The sequence below is a fragment of the Rutidosis leptorrhynchoides genome, chromosome 6, assembly GCF_046630445.1.
Source record: "Rutidosis leptorrhynchoides isolate AG116_Rl617_1_P2 chromosome 6, CSIRO_AGI_Rlap_v1, whole genome shotgun sequence".
Classification (NCBI taxonomy): domain Eukaryota; kingdom Viridiplantae; phylum Streptophyta; class Magnoliopsida; order Asterales; family Asteraceae; genus Rutidosis; species Rutidosis leptorrhynchoides.
In genome coordinates, this window is record NC_092338.1 from 107,478,765 (window position 1) to 107,497,930 (window position 19,166).

General features: G+C 33.6%; 1 protein-coding gene across 1 annotated transcript; it reads right to left on the minus strand.

Annotated features, from left to right (window-relative positions):
• Positions 1 to 2,478: 2,478 nt before the first annotated feature.
• On the minus strand, positions 2,479 to 7,134 carry LOC139853949 (uncharacterized). The gene is made up of 4 exons (XM_071843285.1): positions 7,121 to 7,134; positions 6,563 to 6,686; positions 2,866 to 3,195; positions 2,479 to 2,784 (listed from the first exon to the last, which is right to left on the minus strand). Exons 1-4 carry the CDS (start codon positions 7,132 to 7,134, stop codon positions 2,479 to 2,481), a joined length of 774 nt encoding a protein of 257 aa, XP_071699386.1.
• Between the last annotated feature and the right edge of the window lie 12,032 nt (positions 7,135 to 19,166).

Here is a 19,166-nt window from a genome sequence, read left to right on the forward strand (position 1 = left end):
AGTTCTTGAAGCAAAATCATGACACGAAAACAAGTTCAAGTAAGATCATCACTTGAAATAAGATTGTTATAGTTATAGAAATTGAACCAAAGTTTGAATATGATTATTACCTTGTATTAGAATGATAACCTACTGTAAGAAACAAAGATTTCTTGAGGTTGGATGATCACCTTACAAGATTGGAAGTGAGCTAGCAAACTTGAAAGTATTCTTGATTTTATGAAACTAGAACTTTTGGAATTTATGAAGAACACTTAGAACTTGAAGATAGAACTTGAGAGAGTTCAATTAGATGAAAAAAATTGAAGAATGAAAGTGTTTGTAGGTGTTTTTGGTCGTTGGTGTATGGATTAGATATAAAGGATATGTAATTTTGTTTTCATGTAAATAAGTCATGAATGATTACTCATATTTTTGTAATCTAATGAGATATTTCATGCTAGTTGCCAAATGATGGTTCCCACATGTGTTAGGTGACTCACATGGGCTGCTAAGAGCTGATCATTGGAGTGTATATACCAATAGTACATACATCTAAAAGCTGTGTATTGTACGAGTACGAATACGGGTGCATACGAGTAGAATTGTTGATGAAACTGAACGAGAATGTAATTGTAAGCATTTTTGTTAAGTAGAAGTATTTTGATAAGTGTATTGAAGTCTTTCAAAAGTGTATAAATACATATTAAAACACTACATGTATATACATTTTAACTGAGTCGTTAAGTCATCGTTAGTCGTTACATGTAAGTGTTGTTTTGAAACCTTTAGGTTAACGATCTTGTTAAATGTTGTTAACCCAATGTTTATAATATCAAAAGAGATTTTAAATTATTATATTATCATGATATTATGATGTACGAATATCTCTTAATATGATATATATATATATAATGTCGTTACAACGATAAACGTTACATATATGTCTCGTTTCAAAATCATTAAGTTAGTAGTCTTGTTTTTACATATGTAGTTCATTGTTAATATAATTAATGATATGTTTACTTATCATAATATCATGTTAACTATATATATAACCATATATATGTCATCATATAGTTTTTTTACAAGTTTTAACGTTCGTGAATCACCGGTCAACTTGGGTGGTCAATTGTCTATATGAAACCTATTTCAATTAATCAAGTCTTAACAAGTTTGATTGCTTAACATGTTGGAAACATTTAATCATGTAAACATCAATCTCAATTAATGTATATAAACATGGAAAAGTTCGGGTCACTACATCATGAAACCACCATGCTTGTAATGGAGCATGTCTGTCTTGTGTTGTATGCTGATTACCAGGTTTACTGGTTCTTCTTATGCTGAGTCACTTGATATTCTTGAATTGCTAGGTACTCATCCTGTGCTGATTCGATGAATACACTCTACCTTGTACTGGTAGACTAGGCAGCATACTGAACACTTGACACAGTAATATTTGCTGTCTATACATAAACAAACTTGTGCTGGCTGCACATAACATTTTAGTGCAAATAAATTACAGTTTTGTCATAATTAAATCCTTAATTATTTTGGGGACTCAACTCATTATAACACGGGGCGGTTCTTTTCTGAGAACTGAACTAAAATTTTGAAAACTGAACCGATATTATATGCTTTGGTCTTCGGTACGACTATTTGCTATAAAATGAAACTCAAGATGAAACTGAACTGAATTAGTTTAGTCTAGTCACATACCATGCACATGCCTAATAGCAGTTGTTTTAGTGCAAGAAAATAGATCATGCTTGTGTTTCAATGTCGTTATCGCATATAAGGCATCTTACCGTAGGTAGATCAATCCCACGATTGTTCAACTCGATTCTAACGGGGATCTTATTAAGTGCAGTACGCCAAACGAAGATGCTGACTTTTTGTGAAACCAATATATTTATCTCAGTGCAGGATGGAGATGAATTAGGTTTGCTGATATCTAGTAACCATTTTATTAGGTTATTTTGAGTGGAGATGTATGTTGAGTTGGTTTACGATTTATTTGACTTCTTAGGTTAGAAAGAATTAGGTTTAGAAAAAAAAAAATTGCACCATTATAACATATTAAAATTGTATAAACCAAATCAATCCAATTAAATAACTATTCTGTTTATACGAATATGTCATTCTTTAAACCACATTTTAAGGTCATAACGTCAACTTTTTTTTGGTAAAGGGGTTCACCTGGTGAATATAAAATGAATAAAAGAATGTACAAATGAAGCAGTGATTTATAGGACAGACCCTATAACCTCACAAACAATCAAGCTTTAACAATATTTAAAGGACAAGAGCAACATGCTCAACAAAACACAATAAAAACTCAAGAAAACTTTCAATCATACTTGAGCCTAAGTAAAGTCGTTGAATTCTTCCATTTGAAACTCATAACCGAATGGTAGCAAAAATCATCTTATGCACATGGCATTCGTTTTCTTTCTTGAATAATCTCCCATTCCTTTCCTACCAAAGATAGTACACTCAAGCACCAAATAAGAGTTTGCAAATCACGATTGTGAAATCCCTCCATCCTTGCGCAACAATGGGGAAATCCATATGTTGCGCACCAAAAGCCCAAACCTGAGAACTGAAATTGCACGAAAAGAATATGTGATCATGAGAATCTGCAACTATATTACAGAGTGAACACTTGAGAACTTCAACATTCTGAATTTCCCATGTTTGTAACTTGTCTGGAGTCTTCAATCTTTCCCCCAAAAGAAGCCACAACACAAATGCATCTCTTGGGATACTATGTGAATTCCTAACAATCAGGTACCAAGGAACCTGAGTAATTCGAGGTTAAAGAGACTCCCACACATGTTTTATCGAATGCTTTCATTTTTCTCCATATGTTTTCCATTTGACGATATCAGTAACACTAGAAATAGCAGGTGGAGCTAAATTAGATAAAATAAAGAACCTATTCATCCAACCTGCTATCCATCTCCTTGGCCCATTGTGTGTGATATATGTCAGCTGATCAGACATAGACAAACAAGCAGTCAAGATATCCTTACGCCTTACCAACAAGATAAGAGGGTCAATTTCATTCCATTCATTAAACCAAGAAACCGTATTGACACCTTTTCCAATCTCATTAAGAAACTTGCCTCTAAGATCATCACGTAAACTTAAAAGTTTCTTCCATCCCCAACTTGGATTCGATGGAATAAAAACAACCCAAAAGTTAAGTTCCTGCAACTGATACAAGTGAACCTAACTTAATCAAAGTGAATTTTGATGAGATACAATCCGCCATATGTGAGTAGTTATAAGAGCTATATTCCACCATTTAATACGGAGAATACCTAGCCTCCTTGTTGAGTGTGAAGTTGATTAAACAAGGAAATAAGTTAGCTTGAAGGAAAAGTCATACTTGGGGAACAAGGTCAAGACGCGAAAAAGGAAAGTTCCAGATTATCCTGTGAAGAACTCGCGATCGCGAGTTTGGAAAAAGGAAGAGGTTCGCGATCCCGAACCTGGGCGTCTAGAATCTTGCTCCCAAAGTTGTTTCCTTGTTTGTTTTTGCCTATAAATAAGGCCATATGTAACCCATAAATGTGTTCACTAAAATTATAAGAAAAATATCTCATTTGTACCCGTGGAGTAAACCATTTTTCGTGTTTTGGAGTTAGGATATAACCACGTTAAATCCAATGCCGTTTTATCTTTGTTTATTGTTCATATGCTTTATCATAATCATTTGTCGTTCATGAGTTTGGTTATTGGTTTAAATCACCTGACTTGTTGGGTCCATAATTCCTAACAAGTGGTATCAGAGCTTAGGATCGATTTGAAAATATAGTGAACGCACGACGGGGTTTGTGCAACATGTATCGGGATCAAAGGACTTAGTTAGAAGATCGCGAAGAACTTACGGGTATGTCTGTGTATTCGTGATATAATCTATCAAAATTGGTCTATGGTTTTAGGAGGTTATTGTGGTGATTCGCGACAGTAACAAAGTCGGTGGTCGGATCCATAGTTTTTGTTGTGGAGGAGATTTTTTCAAAATTCGAAGGTTCTAACGTAGCTGTGGTAGGAAATTCGTAGCGGTTTCGTTAACTGTTAGATCGCCATGATATTTTAAATGTAGGTTTTCAACTTATAGTTCTAGTGGTGTACTAATTTTAATGGAGATCAGACCATTGAATCGGGAGATATGATTTTCCGAAGTTGTAGTAACTCGGGTTAGGGTTTAATTACAGAGCTCTTGAAGAAAATTTATAGCAGGTTCGTTAATTGTTGGATCACTTTGAAACTTTTTATGTGTGTGTTAGACACGTAGTTCTAAATTATATCCAAATTTCGTAACGATCGGACCATAAATATGGAGTTATATTTTTTTGAAATTCGCAGCTATCATGAAAAACCCTATTGGGGTTTATTTGCGCAGATGTGTGAGAAAATTAATTGTGGGTTCGTCTACCGTTGGATCGACTTGATTTTTGGTGTGGGGATACTATAAACACATAAACGTGTGTGGTAATCCATTGAGGCTGATCGGACCGTTAGATTTTCATATACGAATTTTTGAATTTGGATAGTTTCAGGGTTGAACTTTTTTTAGGGTTTGATGATGCGAGTGCGAGACGGTTTTATCTCGAAAACTTCGAGCGATACTAGCTGTGTTTTTTGAGGATGTGGGTTTATTATTGGCGCTCAGGAGGTTGATTTTATTTTTCACTCAGGTTAGAGCGATTGGATAACGAACAAGATGCATTGGGTTGAAATCAAAAGTGGGAGTATCGGGGATGTTTGGTGCTTGCGTGTTATGAAACTAGGTGACCAAGTGTATGGTCGGATATTACAAGATGATTGAAATATGATGGAACTTGAGCTTTCTTGGATCATTGAGGGTGTCGGAAACTTGATATGAGTTTGGTAACCGATGAAGTTATCGAACTAGTGGGAGTTAGTTGACTAGTAGAGTTGTGGAGATGATTATGCGACGTCGTTCTCCAATGTTCTCAAGATTAGTGTAATGATTCCAGATACAACTAGGGCTTCGAATACTTGTTTTACTCTCCGATGGCAAAGAAATTTATGACTGATCGGTTGTACTAACCAAGTTTCTTCTCGAGTAGTCGCGGTTTTATTTCTTACTCGTACAGTGGGAGCGCGCTTGGGTGAGAAAATTGGGGTTTGTGAATTCATAGCTATGAGAAGGTCATTGTACCAGCGAGAAAGCGGAATGTTAAAAAGGTGCTACACTTCGAGGTTGTGACTGCGTTCTCACTGGAGCCTTGATGAAGAGTCTACGAGGGCGTCTGTTGGATTTTCTTATTGTCGAGAAGGATAATCATATATAGACGGTGAAATCATGTACGAGGGTGATCATTGACATGTGGGTTCAGGACTGGACATGTGGGTTCAGGATTGGACATGTCTAGATTGATCAATGAGGCGGTGTTAGTCTCATGGAAGAATCCTATAATTGAAGAGTCACATACTTTAATTGGTCTTCTGGTGTAAGAAGATGATCTTCACGTTAGAAGGTGATGGTGCGGAAATCGAGATGTGCCAAGCTAGTAATTAAGAGATTGAATTATCGCTCAGCGGTGTTTTTGGTGTCGAAAGACTTCACTTGCTTGTGGGTTAACGAGTGAAGTGCGACATGATTCGGGTGTCTCATCTGGCGGTATCAAAAGGAGTTGGTAATCGGCTAATTTGAAGTTATTGTGGATGTTGAAGGAACATAGTTGACGGGTTGGTGAAGGTTGGGTTGGTGAAGGTTGTTTAATGTCTCATTCGAGTGGGATATTGTTGAGTGCGAAGTCAATTAAACAAGGAAAGAAGTTAGCTTGAAAAAAAAGTCAAACTTGGGCAACAAGGTCAAGACGCGAAAAAGGAAAGTTCCAGATTTTCATGTGAAGAACTCGCGATCGCGAGCATGGAAAGAGGAAGAGGTTCGCGATCGCGAACCTGGGCGTCCAGAATATTCTTGCTTGCTCTCAAAGTTGTTTCCATGTTTGTTTTTGCCTATAAATAAGACCCTATGTAACTCATAATCGTATGCACGAAAATTATAAGAAAAATCTCTGGTTTGCGCCCGTGGAGTAAACCCTTCTCCGTGTTTTGGAGTTGAGATATAACTATGTTAAATCCCTCTTTGTTTTATCTTTATTTATCGTTCGTATGCTTTATATTAATCGTTTGTCGTTCGTGAATTTGATGATTGGTTTAAATCATCTGTCTTATTGGGTCCATAATTCCTAGCACTCCTTCATCTCTAGGCATGCACATATCTTCCCATTTAACATTGGCCTTCCCATTTTTCATGACTCCCTAGCACCATAGGAACCCCCTCATCAAACATTATATTTCGTTAATAATAACACTAGGAAGAAGGAACACAAATTGCAAGTAGACTTGCATAGTAGAAATTACAGATCAAGTGTACATGACCAACAAAAGAGGGAAACTTGTTTTGCCAACCGTTAATTTACTCTTTACCCTGTTGACAAGAACTCTCGAATAATCTAGATGCAATTAAGGGCACTCCTAAATACCTGACAGGAAGAGAACCTTCCTAAAAATGTAACAAAGCTATGATCTGTACCTTTAAACTGGTCGAAACATTAGCAAAGAACGCCGTATTTTTCGATAAACTAGGTGATAAACCAGACCATGTCTTATACTCGTCTAGAGCAGGACTTGTAACATGAACAGAATCACAACACATGCTAAAATATGAAAAGATCATCAGTAAATATGAAAAGAGTATAAAGTCAACTTGATAACTTGTAAAGTTAATTTGTGAAATGTGAATACTAGGATCACACATTTATGCTGAAGAAATCGTCAATGTGAAATTTGTTGATTTTATGAGAAATAGTTGAGCAAGTTAATAGGTTTTATTAATTATTAATCTTGATTGGTAATGATTGCCCTTGATTTTGGTATGATAGAGGGACCATACAGATAGGGTTTTACGACTCTAGTTTGACTAGAAGATTTTATTACAAGGAGGTTCGACAAGTACACTTTTTCGATAGTTTCTACTTTTTGTACTATTGACCATAATTTAATTACAAGATGTTATGTGTATTCATACCTTTTGAAATTTAGATTAAAATGAAATCTTGATATTAGAACACAAATTCAAGAACAGTATTACCATTGGTGTTCCATTTTTAATCAATCTTTAATCTTTAATTTAAATTAAATTAGTCTGATCCACTTATGCCAAACCAAATTAGGATTGGCTGGTTTTCGAAGGATTCATATAATGATCACCCCAATATTTGAATTTGAACAGATTTATTTATTTTATTTTTGAATTTAACATTTAATCACTTAACTAAATATGGACGGAATGTTTGTTTGTGCTCATCCACGACGTCCTATCAATTTTATGGGTCATGTCCAATAAATAAAAGTGGACATCTTATATATAATTTTTTTTCCATATATAATAATAAATTCATTAATAACAATAAAGTTATAACTACTATTATTAATCAAAATAACAATTTTAAGTACTAAGTTCAATTTCATATTTTAATTTTTTAAACTCTTAATTAACAAATGATCATACGTATGTAATATTAAACTAAATTTGTTGAGCTCCTATATAAATACAAATTATTAGTGGGAAATGATAGTTCGTTATTTAATAGAAAATGAATACAAACGAACTCAAGAAATAATTCATTAACTATTTGTTGAATAATATTTTCTTCTACTCCGTATTAGATTATTATTCACAAATAGAAGTTTTTTTTGTCAATGAACCTAGCTGTTATTATACGTACATTGTTTTTTTTTCTTTTTGATTTTAAGAAATAGATGTGACAAGCCTACACTCAACTTTTTAATTTAAATTTAAATTGAGAAAACAAAATAAAGGCAATAAAGGTACCGGCCATATGTAGATATCGACGTATTAAACATTTGAATTCTTTATCAACAAAATTTGATATGTTTATGCAAAATGAAAAATTAACAATATACGTTTTACCGACCCGTATTCAGGACTCAGGTCCGACCACTTGCCTCTATAAGGTTCGGATCCCCGTAATGCGGTTCGGGTTTCCTGCTCGAAAGCGCATGCGTACGTGATAAATGAGGGTATTCGCTATCAACAACTTGTCTTTTAAAACAATATATGTTTTATTTTACCGTAATATTTTACTAGTAGGTTTATTACTACAAACCCTCAAAATGCAATCTTAATAAAAATCATATGATCATTTATTTATGTATTGTAACAAACTCCCTTTTGTATTTTATATTATGTGCATATCTTATATAATTCTCATCCAAAAATAATGGAGATGTAGTTAGTTGTAATCCCTTGAATTCAATAATTTGCTTGAAATCCAACGAACCAATCAGAGTGCGACATGTGGCGCGACAATCACATGTGATTGAAAAAAAAATTCAAATTTTTTTTTAAATAAAATTTTTTTAAAAAATTAAAAAATTTCAAATTTTTTTTTTTAATTTAGCATGTCAAATTCAATCACATGTGATTATCAAACCCAATCACATGTAATTCTGCATGTCAAATTCAATCACATGTAATTGAAAAAAAAATTCAAATTTTTTTTTTCAAAAAAAAATTTCAACAGAAAATAGACTTTAATTCGATGATTTGATTAAGTTTGTTAGCGTTTCGTGATCATATATTCAAAATCTCAGACTTTAATTCGGTGATCTAATCAAGTTTTGATCAAAATTTTGGTATTTAAAGATTTTAGCACAAATTTACTGAAATTCGTCATTTTACTAAATAAATTTTTTTCAATCACATGTGATTGGATTTGACATGCAGAATCACATGTGATTGAGTTTTACAATCACATGTGATTGGCATACAGAATCACATGTGATTTACTGCATGTCAATTCAATCACATGTGATTAAAAAAAATTCGAAAAAACAAAAAAAAAAATTAAATTCGAAAAATTAAAAAAAAAAAATTTGATTTTTTTTTTCCAATCACATGTGATTATCGCGCTATGTGTCGCACTCTGGTTGGTCCCTTGAATCTCAACTTAAAACTTGATTTCATTTGAATATTTCTCTACCATAAAGAGAATATTGTATATATGAGATGACTATCAATGAGAAGGCAAGTGATTCCATTCTGATCCTCTCTTTCTTTTCTCTTTTTCTTCTATGCAATCAAGAAAACACATCACATAAACCCTACATTTTTCGGTTGTTACAATGACTGAAAACGATAAATTCCATTATGCGATTACGGTTACCACATAAAAATCTTATCCTAATCGCTCTTGCTATTGATACCAGTCAATACAACTCGTGGGCGGAAATATTTTGAATTCACCGCCGTGCTTATCAGTTCCTTGATAATATTCTGTCACTATATTCTTCTTCATCAACTGCCGATTCTTCAACTACTGAATCTACACATATTGTGTCCTCTGAAAACGAGGATTGACTGGACGATATTGTTCTCTAGTGCATCTATGGTACAATCTCAAACGACCTCTACTATACCATTTTCAAACAAAACACAATTGATGCATAAGCGCAACACCAAATCGAAACAATATTTAATGACAAAATAATGCATGTGCAGTCCATCTAACACACAAATTCAATAACATCAAATTCGATGACTTCACCTCCATGTCTACTTATTGTCAAGAATTAAAATTCTTGACCGATCAACTTGCAAATGTTGGTCCACTCATTAGGAAGATTGAATCGTTATACAATTGATCACCGGTCTCAGTGATAACTATGAGAACGTTGCTTCACATCTTGCACATACTAAACTCTTTCTTCATTCTACGACACACGTTCTGCTCTTGTTCTTGAAGAACGGCGTAATCAAAAACAAACTACTACTCCAACAACATCAACGGTTGAGACTGCCCTCATCACTACCGCAACTCTGTCACCTCAACCATCTTTTAACTCTCGGAACTCAGGACAAAATAACCCTGGATGGGGTCGTAGCTCTTATCGTGGAAACAATCGGGGTCGTGGCTATTCCAACAAGGGACGAGGTGGATATAACTATGGGTACCATATTGGACAGAATAATCAACACTTACTCACCATGGGCTATGCAACATAATCAATGGAACCCAAGTCCAACACCGTGTCCATACCCAACAACTCCTTGAATGCAGCTCAATTACAATGGCAGCCCACAACAGGGCATATTGGACCCTCAGCCCCAACCTCGGCAGCATGTGTATGCTCAGTCCAGTGTCTCTACTCCTACAGACATCGAGTCCGCGATGTACACCATGAGTTTGAATCCTCCGAACGTCAACTGGTATATGGACACAGGTGTAACGTCATACATGATAGGTTCATAAGGTAAGCTCCTATTTTATTCTTGATTAAAGTTTCCTCGACATACTATTGTTGGTAACAAGCATAATATTTCATTTCATGGTCTAGGTCACTCTTTCTTACTTTCCATTACATGGTCAATTTACTTGTCTAAGTTCTACATGCACCCAACCTTATTAAAACCCTTATCTCTGTTCGACGATTAGCTAATGACGATTTTGTTCTCTTAAATTTCACCCATTTTGTTTTACCTTGAAGGATTTTTCGATGGGGATCCCCATTCTACAATGTAATAGCTCTGGTGATCTATATTCTTTCAATGCCTCACATCTTCAACAACATCTCAATAATCACTATGCTTTTTCTGCTTGTCTTCTGATTAATGGCATTATCGTCTCGGGCAACCATGCTCTAATATATTAAAATTTCTTAGCAATAAATGTTACATTTCATGTAATTCGAATATTATTATTAAATTTATCAATATTGTGTTTTTGGCAAACAAGTTGAATTGTCGCTTTATACTTCTTCTTCAACTTATATGTTTGCACCATTTGAAATAAGTCATAGCGATTTATGGACCTCCACAATAACAAGTAAAGCAGGTCACAAGTTTTATATACTATTTCTTGACGACTTCACAAATTATTTGTGGACTTTCCAATCAGACATAAGTTCAAAGTTTTTTCTATCTTTTCCACTTTCCATGCGCTCATTCACACTCAATGTGAAACTAGCTTCAAAACTTTTCAATCTGATAACAGTACTGATATGGCCAAAACGGACGGTTTTATTTATGCGGTGTCGTCAGGCCGCAAGGCGTCAGAAACGGCTTATCAAGAGAGAGAGAGAGAGAGAGAGAGAGAGAGAGAGAGAGAGAGAGAGCATTAGTTTTAAATTTATAGCGTCAGGCATACATGATAATGCTAAAAACGAACATATATTTCATAGCATTATTCCTCAAGAAAGACAAGCTTTTAGTTGCAATTGTTCTATTTAAAAGTGATATTCGTTTAAATAATAAAAGGTGAAGACAAAAGACAGATTCGACGAATTGAAGACGCAAACGACCAAAAAGCTCAAAAGTACAAAATACAATCAAAGAGGTTCCAATTATTGATAAGAAACGTCTCAAAATTGCAAGAGTACAAGATTCAAAACGCAAAGTACAAGATATTAAATTATACGCAAGGACGTTCGAAAATCCGGAACCGGGACCAGAGTCAACTCTCAACACTCGACGTAACGGACTAAAAATTACAACTTAACTATGTATATAAATATAATATAATATATAATTAATTCTTAAAATTAATATATATATTATAATATATTTATAAATCGTCGGCAAACAAAGATCCAAAGCTGGATGAGCTGTAATTTCAAACTCCACGAGTTGCGGAGTTTGAAGGCAAAAAATTACGCGACTCGCGGAGTTCACCTGGACTCAAATTCCTATAAAAGCCAACGCAGTTCGACGAAAAATATATCCAAAAATATCAATCTCTCGATATCTATATGTAATATTTATATTTATATTTTATATTTTAATTTTAATTTTAATTTTAATCCTAATAATAAGGGTATGTTAGCGAATGTTGTAAGGGTGTAAGTCGAAATTCTGTCCGTGTAACGCTACGCTATTTTTAATCATTGTAAGTTATGTTCAACCTTTTTACATTAATGTCTCGTAGCTAAGTTATTATTATGCTTATTTAAAACGAAGTAATCATGATGTTGGGCTAATTACTAAAATTGGGTAATTGGGCTTTGTACCATAATTGGGGTTTGGACAAAAGAACGACACTTGTGGAAATTAGACTATGGGCTATTAATGGGCTTTATATTTGTTTAACTAAATGATAATTTGTTAATTTTAATATAAAGATTTACAATTGGACGTCCCTATAAATAACCATATACACTCGATCGGATACGATGGGCAGGGTATTTATATGTACGAATAATCGTTCATTTAACCGGACACGGGAATGGATTAATAACCACTAGAATTATTAAAACAGGGGTGAAATTATGTATAAGGACACTTGGCATAATTGATAACAAAGTATTAAAACCTTGGGTTACACGCAGTCGACATCCTGGTGTAATTATTAAACAAAGTATTAAAACCTTGTTACAGTTTAAGTCCCCAATTAGTTGGAATATTTAACTTCGGGTATAAGGATAATTTGACGAGGATACTCGCACTTTATATTTATGACTGATGGACTGTTATGGACAAAAACCAGACGGACATATTAAATAATCCAGGACAAAGGACAATTAAACCATGGGCATAAAACTAAAATCAACACGTCAAACATCATGATTACGGAAGTTTAAATAAGCATAATTCTTTTATTTCATATTTAATTTCCTTTATTTTATATTTAATTGCACTTCTAATTATCGCACTTTTATTGTTATTGTATTTAATTGCACTTTTAATTATCGTACTTTTTAATTATCGCAAGTTTATTTTATCGCACTTTTATTTATCGCAATTTCATTATCGTTATTTACTTTACGCTTTAAATTAAGTCTTTTATTTATTTAATATTTTACATTTTGTTTTAACTGCAACTAACGTTTTTAAAATCGACAAACCGGTCATTAAACGGTAAAAACCCCCCTTTATAATAATAATATTACTTATATATATATTTGTATTTTTATAAAATAAAACTAATATAGCGTTAAGCTTTGTTTAAAGATTTTCCCTGTGGAACGAACCGGACTTACTAAAAACTACACTACTGTACGATTAGGTACACTGCCTATAAGTGTTGTAGCAAGGTTTAAGTATATCCATTCTCTAAATAAATAAATATCTTGTGTAAAATTGTATCGTATTTAATAGTATTTCCTTGTAAAATTTAATAGTATTTTATACCCCTTAGCTTTAACATCAAGTATTTTTGGCGCCGCTGCCGGGGAACTCAATTTCTAGCTTAAAAGCCGGAAGCGCAACGCTAATATAAAAAAAAAATATTTTTAGTTTGCTTTTGTAAAAATACGTTTTAAATATTCGAAAACATAAAAAGAAAACAAAAATATAAATATTTTTAACAGTTTATTAAATATTTAAGTTTTATAAAGTTTATTTATTTTAATTTTATAAAAAAATATAAGTTTTATTTAAATATTTTGTTTTTATTAAAACATACAAAAAAACCGAAAAAAATATATATATATAAATCTAGTTTTAAGATTTTTATTTATAAAATTATAAAGTATTTTATTTCTATTTTAGTTTTTTAAGATAAGTTTTATTTAAATTATATAAATATATTAATTAAATTAAAAACAGAAAAAAAAAATTACGTCGAAAACTGAAACGAAACAGCCTGTCATCTGAAATTTCGATCTCCGCGACTCGCGGAGTTGGTTGCCAGGTGGAGCCGCAACTCGCGGAGTTCTCCCTGACGCGCCTGACAGAACCCTAAAAGCATTTATTACGGAGTAATTATTATTATTAATTTTTAATTAAACCCTAATTAGTTTTTGTTAATTTATTATTTAGTTTAGATTTTTAGATTTAATTTATATATTTAGTTAAATTAGTTTAATTAAATTATAAAATTAATAAATTTATAAAATAAATAATATAAAAATAATATTTTTATAAAAAATTGTACTTTTTACAACTTTTAGTATATTTTTATATTTTGTCCCTTTTTAATTGTTTTAGCGTAATTTTTTGTATTTTTCGCTCGTATTTAGTTTTAATTCATAGTTTTTGCCATAGTTATTTTTATTTCTAGATTTTTAGGCTTTGCCGTAAAATCTCTTAAGTGCTTTTTCTTTAGACTAAGATTTAGGTGCTTTAGAATTTTGCGACGCCTTTTTAAGTTTTAGTTCCTTTTTAAGATATTGCCATTTGGGATATAGTTTTACTTGTAAGCTTTAATATTTTTAGACGCCTTTTACCTATGTATCAATTATCATTCCAATTAGTAATCTCAATTTGCGATTATAATTTTAAGTTAGTGATAGTAATAAGGTTGGGTTAGTCGAGTGTTTTTAAGTTCTATAAGTCATTTTTTTTATTATTTCTTATTTTTCGACGCCTTTTATTTTTTCGATCTTTTCTTTTTCGACCTTTTTCGACGCGCTCTTTTTCTTTCTTATTTCTCGCTATTCTAGTTTTTAGGACATAGATTTTTATTCTACTTCTTATCTAAATTTCTTAAAATTACGAAAATTTATTTTAAGTGGTTAAATTGATAGACATCAAAATTTTCTGGTTCGTAGTAATAGTTAGATTTGTACGTGGACCGGGTTATTGGAGCCAAACAGTCCTCAATTATATTGAGACCAAACGAATCCTGCCCCTCTGCTGTATCTTTTGGCTATTCGAAACGTGGGCAAAATCAGAAAAGTCTATTAATTGGATAACTTATATAATTTTTCTTTCCTTTTAAAAAACTAATAGGATATTCAGTGAATGCACCGAGCAAGACGTTCACCACCTTTTGTACGTTCACCACCTGTAACTAGATCAAGACATCTAGCAAATATTACCGCCGTTGATTTTCCTTTAGTATCGTCATCCAGTCAACCAAGTACTCCAATTCAAATTTCCGATAATCTATTTTTTGAACCCGACCTCACAATTGAGAATCCGGATAATATTCAGGGACAATTCATAGATCCTGAACCATTAAATTTTCCTTCGGAACCACCAATCATTCAAACAGAGATTGTTGAGGAACGAACCATTAAATCAGAATCCTCTAGTGATTCGGATTCAACAAATTCAATTATGGAGAATCTGGAACCTTTAAGTATGGAAGACCGAATGAGAGCTAAACGCACTGGCCAAGATCACACAATTACTCATCCTGACATTAATGCGCCAGATTATGAAATCAAAGGACAAATTCTACACATGGTGACTAATCAATGCCAATTTAGTGGTGCGCCGAAGGAAGATCCAAACGAACATCTTCGTACCTTTAATAGGATCTGCACACTATTTAAAATAAGAGAAGTTGAGGATGAGCAGATATATCTCATGTTATTTCTCTGGACTTTAAAGGGAGAAGCCAAAGATTGGTTGGAATCGTTACCTGAAGGGGCGATTGATACATGTGACGTTTTAGTTGAAAAATTTCTTAAACAATTCTTTCCGGCATCTAAAGCCGTAAGACTTCAAGGAGAAATTGTTACGTTCACACAGAAGCCGAATGAAACTCTATATGAGGCGTGGACTAGATTTGGAAAGTTGTTGAGAGGATGTCTGCAACATAGTTTAGACACCTGTCAAATAGTACAAATATTCTACCAAGGATGCGACATCACTACCAGGAAAGACATCGATATAGCAGCTGGTGGTTCTATTATGAAGAAAACCGAAACTGATGCTTATAAAATTATTGATAACACTGCTTCCCACTCACATGAGTGGCACCAAGAAAAAAGATATCGTTAGATCATCTAAAGCAGCTAGAGCCGATTCTATCCATGACTTAGATTCCATTTCCGTAAAGATAGATGCTGTCGAGAGACGAATGGAAAAGATGACTAAAGATATCCACTCAATACGAATTAGTTGTGAGGAGTGTGGAGGACCACATTTGACAAAAGATTGTCTCAGTATTGAACTAACAATGGAACAAAGAGAGAATGTTTCGTATCTAAACCAAAGGCCTGGAAATAATTATCAGAATAATTATCAACCGCCAAGACCGATCTACAATCAAAACCAGAATTATAATCGAAATATTCCATACAACAACCAACAAGGTCCTAGCAATCAACAAGTATCCAATAATACTTACAATCAGCAAAGACCTAATTTTCAAAACAAACCACCACAAACCGATGATAAAAAGCCGAATTTAGAAGATATGATGACGAAGCTAGTTGAAACTCAAACGCAGTTTTTCACATCTCAAAAACAAACTAATGAACAAAATGCTCAAGCATTTAGAAATCAACAAGCTTCTATTCAAAACTTGGAACAAGAAGTAAGTAACCTAGCAAGGTTAATAGGTGAAAGAAAACCGGGAAGTTTACCTAGTGATACAAATGCTAACCCCCGGAATGAAACAGTTAAAGCCATTACCACAAGAAGTGGTACAACACTTAAACCACCTGAAATACCTGTAACTTCTGATGAAGCTATTCCTACTCCACAAGAACCACAACCTGATCAAGATAAGGAAAAAGAACCGGTAGTTGAAAAGGTTAATGAAGATAACACAGTTAAGGCTAAACCTTATGTTAAACCATACCAACCACCACTTCCTTACCCGAGTAAAATGAAAAAAGAGAAACTTGAAGCCGAGCAATCCAAATTCTTGGATATGTTTAAACAGATAAATGTAAATCTTCCTTTCATTGATGTGATTTCAGGAATGCCTAGATATGCTAAATTTCTGAAAGATCTAATCTCAAATAGAAAGAAAATGGAAGAACTCTCGGCTGTTACTATGAATGCTAATTGTTCAGCAGTGCTGTTGAATAAGATACCAGAAAAATTATCTGATTCAGAAAGTTTCACAATTCCATGTTTTCTGGGTAGTCTTAGTTCAATAGAAGCATTGACAGACTTAGGTGCTAGTATAAATTTAATGCCGTATTCATTATACGCTAAAATAGACCTTGGAGAATTGAAACCAACAAGAATAAGTATACAACTAGCCGATAGATCAATAAAATATCCTAGAGGGATAATGGAGAACATGCTAGTTAAAGTTGGTACTTTAGTATTTCCAGTAGATTTTGTTGTTCTGGACATGGAAGAAGATTCTCAAGTTCCTCTCATATTAGGAAGACCATTCTTAAACACGGCTAAAGCAATGATAGACGTGTTCGGTAAGAAATTGACCCTAAGTATAGAGGATGAGAGTGTTACCTTTTCAGTTGATAGAGCAATGCAACAACCGCAATCTGCAGATGATACATGTTATTATATTCAAACTATAGATTCACATGCAGAATTGTTAGAAGAATTTCCAGAATTACAAGGAACAGGGGAATGTTCTTTAGGAGAAGGAACTGAACCAATTGATGAAGTTGAAATGTTAGCTACACTAATAGCTAATGGATATGAACCAACAATAGAAGAAATTCAAATGCTAAAAGAAGAAGACAGATATCGATATAAATCATCGATAGAAGAACCTCCGACATTAGAGTTAAAGCCACTTCCAAACCATTTAGAATACGCTTATTTACATGGTGAATTTGAATTACCTGTAATAATATCGTCTTCTCTTACTGAAAATGAGAAATCACAACTCATTTCTGTGTTGAAAGCTCATAAACCAGCCATGGCATGGAAGATTCATGATATTAAAGGAATAAGTCCTTCGTATTGCACACATAAAATCCTTATGGAAGAAGGTCATAAAACGTATGTGCAACGCCAACGAAGACTAAATCCTAATATGCAAGATGTAGTTAAAAAAGAAATTATTAAACTGCTAGACGCAGGTTTAATTTATCTGATTTCTGATAGTCCATGGGTAAGCCCAGTTCAATGCGTGCCTAAGAAGGGTGGCATGACTGTCATTACAAATGAGAAAAATGAGCTTATTCCTACTAGGACTGTAACAGGATGGCGTGTTTGTATTGATTATATAAAATTAAATGACGCCACCAGAAAAGATCACTTTCCCTTACCTTTTATTGATCAAATGTTGGAAAGATTAGCCGGAAACAGTTACTATTGTTTTCTAGATGGTTTTTTCGGATATTTTCAAATTCCAATAGCACCCGAAGACCAAGAGAAAACCACGTTTACGTGCCCTTATGGTACTTTTGCTTACAAACGCATGCCATTTGGACTTTGCAACGCCCCTGCAACCTTTCAAAGGTACATGATGGCGATTTTTCACGACATGATAGAAGAATGCATGGAAGTTTTCATGGATGACTTTTCAGTCTTCGGTGATACATTTGAATCATGTTTGGTTAATCTTGAACGAATGCTTATTAGATGCGAACAATCAAATCTAGTACTTAATTGGGAGAAATGCCATTTCATGGTTAAAGAAGGCATTGTTCTTGGACATAAAATCTCAAAGGAAGGAATTGAAGTGGATAGAGCTAAAGTAGATGTAATTGCTAAACTTTCACATCCCACCAATGTTAGAGGAGTTAGGAGTTTTCTAGGGCATGCCGGTTTTTACCGACGTTTCATAAAAGATTTTTCTAAAATTGCCACTCCTATGAATAAACTCCTAGAAAAGGATGCTCCATTCATCTTTTTAGATGAATGCATCAAATCTTTTAATATTCTTAAAGAGAAACTCACTAATGCGCCGATCATGATAACACCAAATTGGAATCTACCGTTTGAACTAATGTGCGATGCAAGTGATTTTGCAATGGGAGCCGTTTTAGGACAAAGGATTGAAAAAAGATTTCAACCTATATATTATGCTAGTAAGACGTTACAAGGAGCACAAACGAATTACACAACTACTGAAAAAGAACTCCTTGCTATTGTCTTTGCTTTTGACAAATTTCGTTCATATCTCGTTCTAGCAAAAACGGTGGTCTATACTGACCATTCTGCACTTAGATACCTATTTTCGAAACAAGATGCTAAACCAAGATTAATCCGTTGGATCTTACTCTTACAAGAGTTCGATATTGAAATCCGAGATAAAAGAGGAGCAGAAAATCTCGCCGCTGATCATCTTTCTCGTCTTGAAAATCCTGAATTAGAAGTTCTAAATGAATCAGCTATACAAGACAACTTTCCTGATGAATATCTATTGAAGATAGATTATAATGAAATTCCATGGTTTGCAGACTATGCAAACTATTTAGTATGTGGATTCCTTGAAAAATGATTATCGTACCAAAAACGAAAGAAATTCTTCAGTGATATAAAACACTATTTCTGAGAAGATCCACATCTGTTT

What these genes read in the sequence shown, in the direction of transcription:
- LOC139853949 (XM_071843285.1), bottom strand. An exon ending in ATGTTTCGACCAGTTTAAAG is followed by an intron (nt 3,196 to 6,562) that starts GTACAGATCATA and finishes TATCAGTTGCAG; the next exon opens with GAACTTAACTTTTGGGTTGT. An exon ending in TTTCTAGTGTTACTGATATC is followed by an intron (nt 2,785 to 2,865) that starts GTCAAATGGAAA and finishes CGAATTACTCAG; the next exon opens with GTTCCTTGGTACCTGATTGT.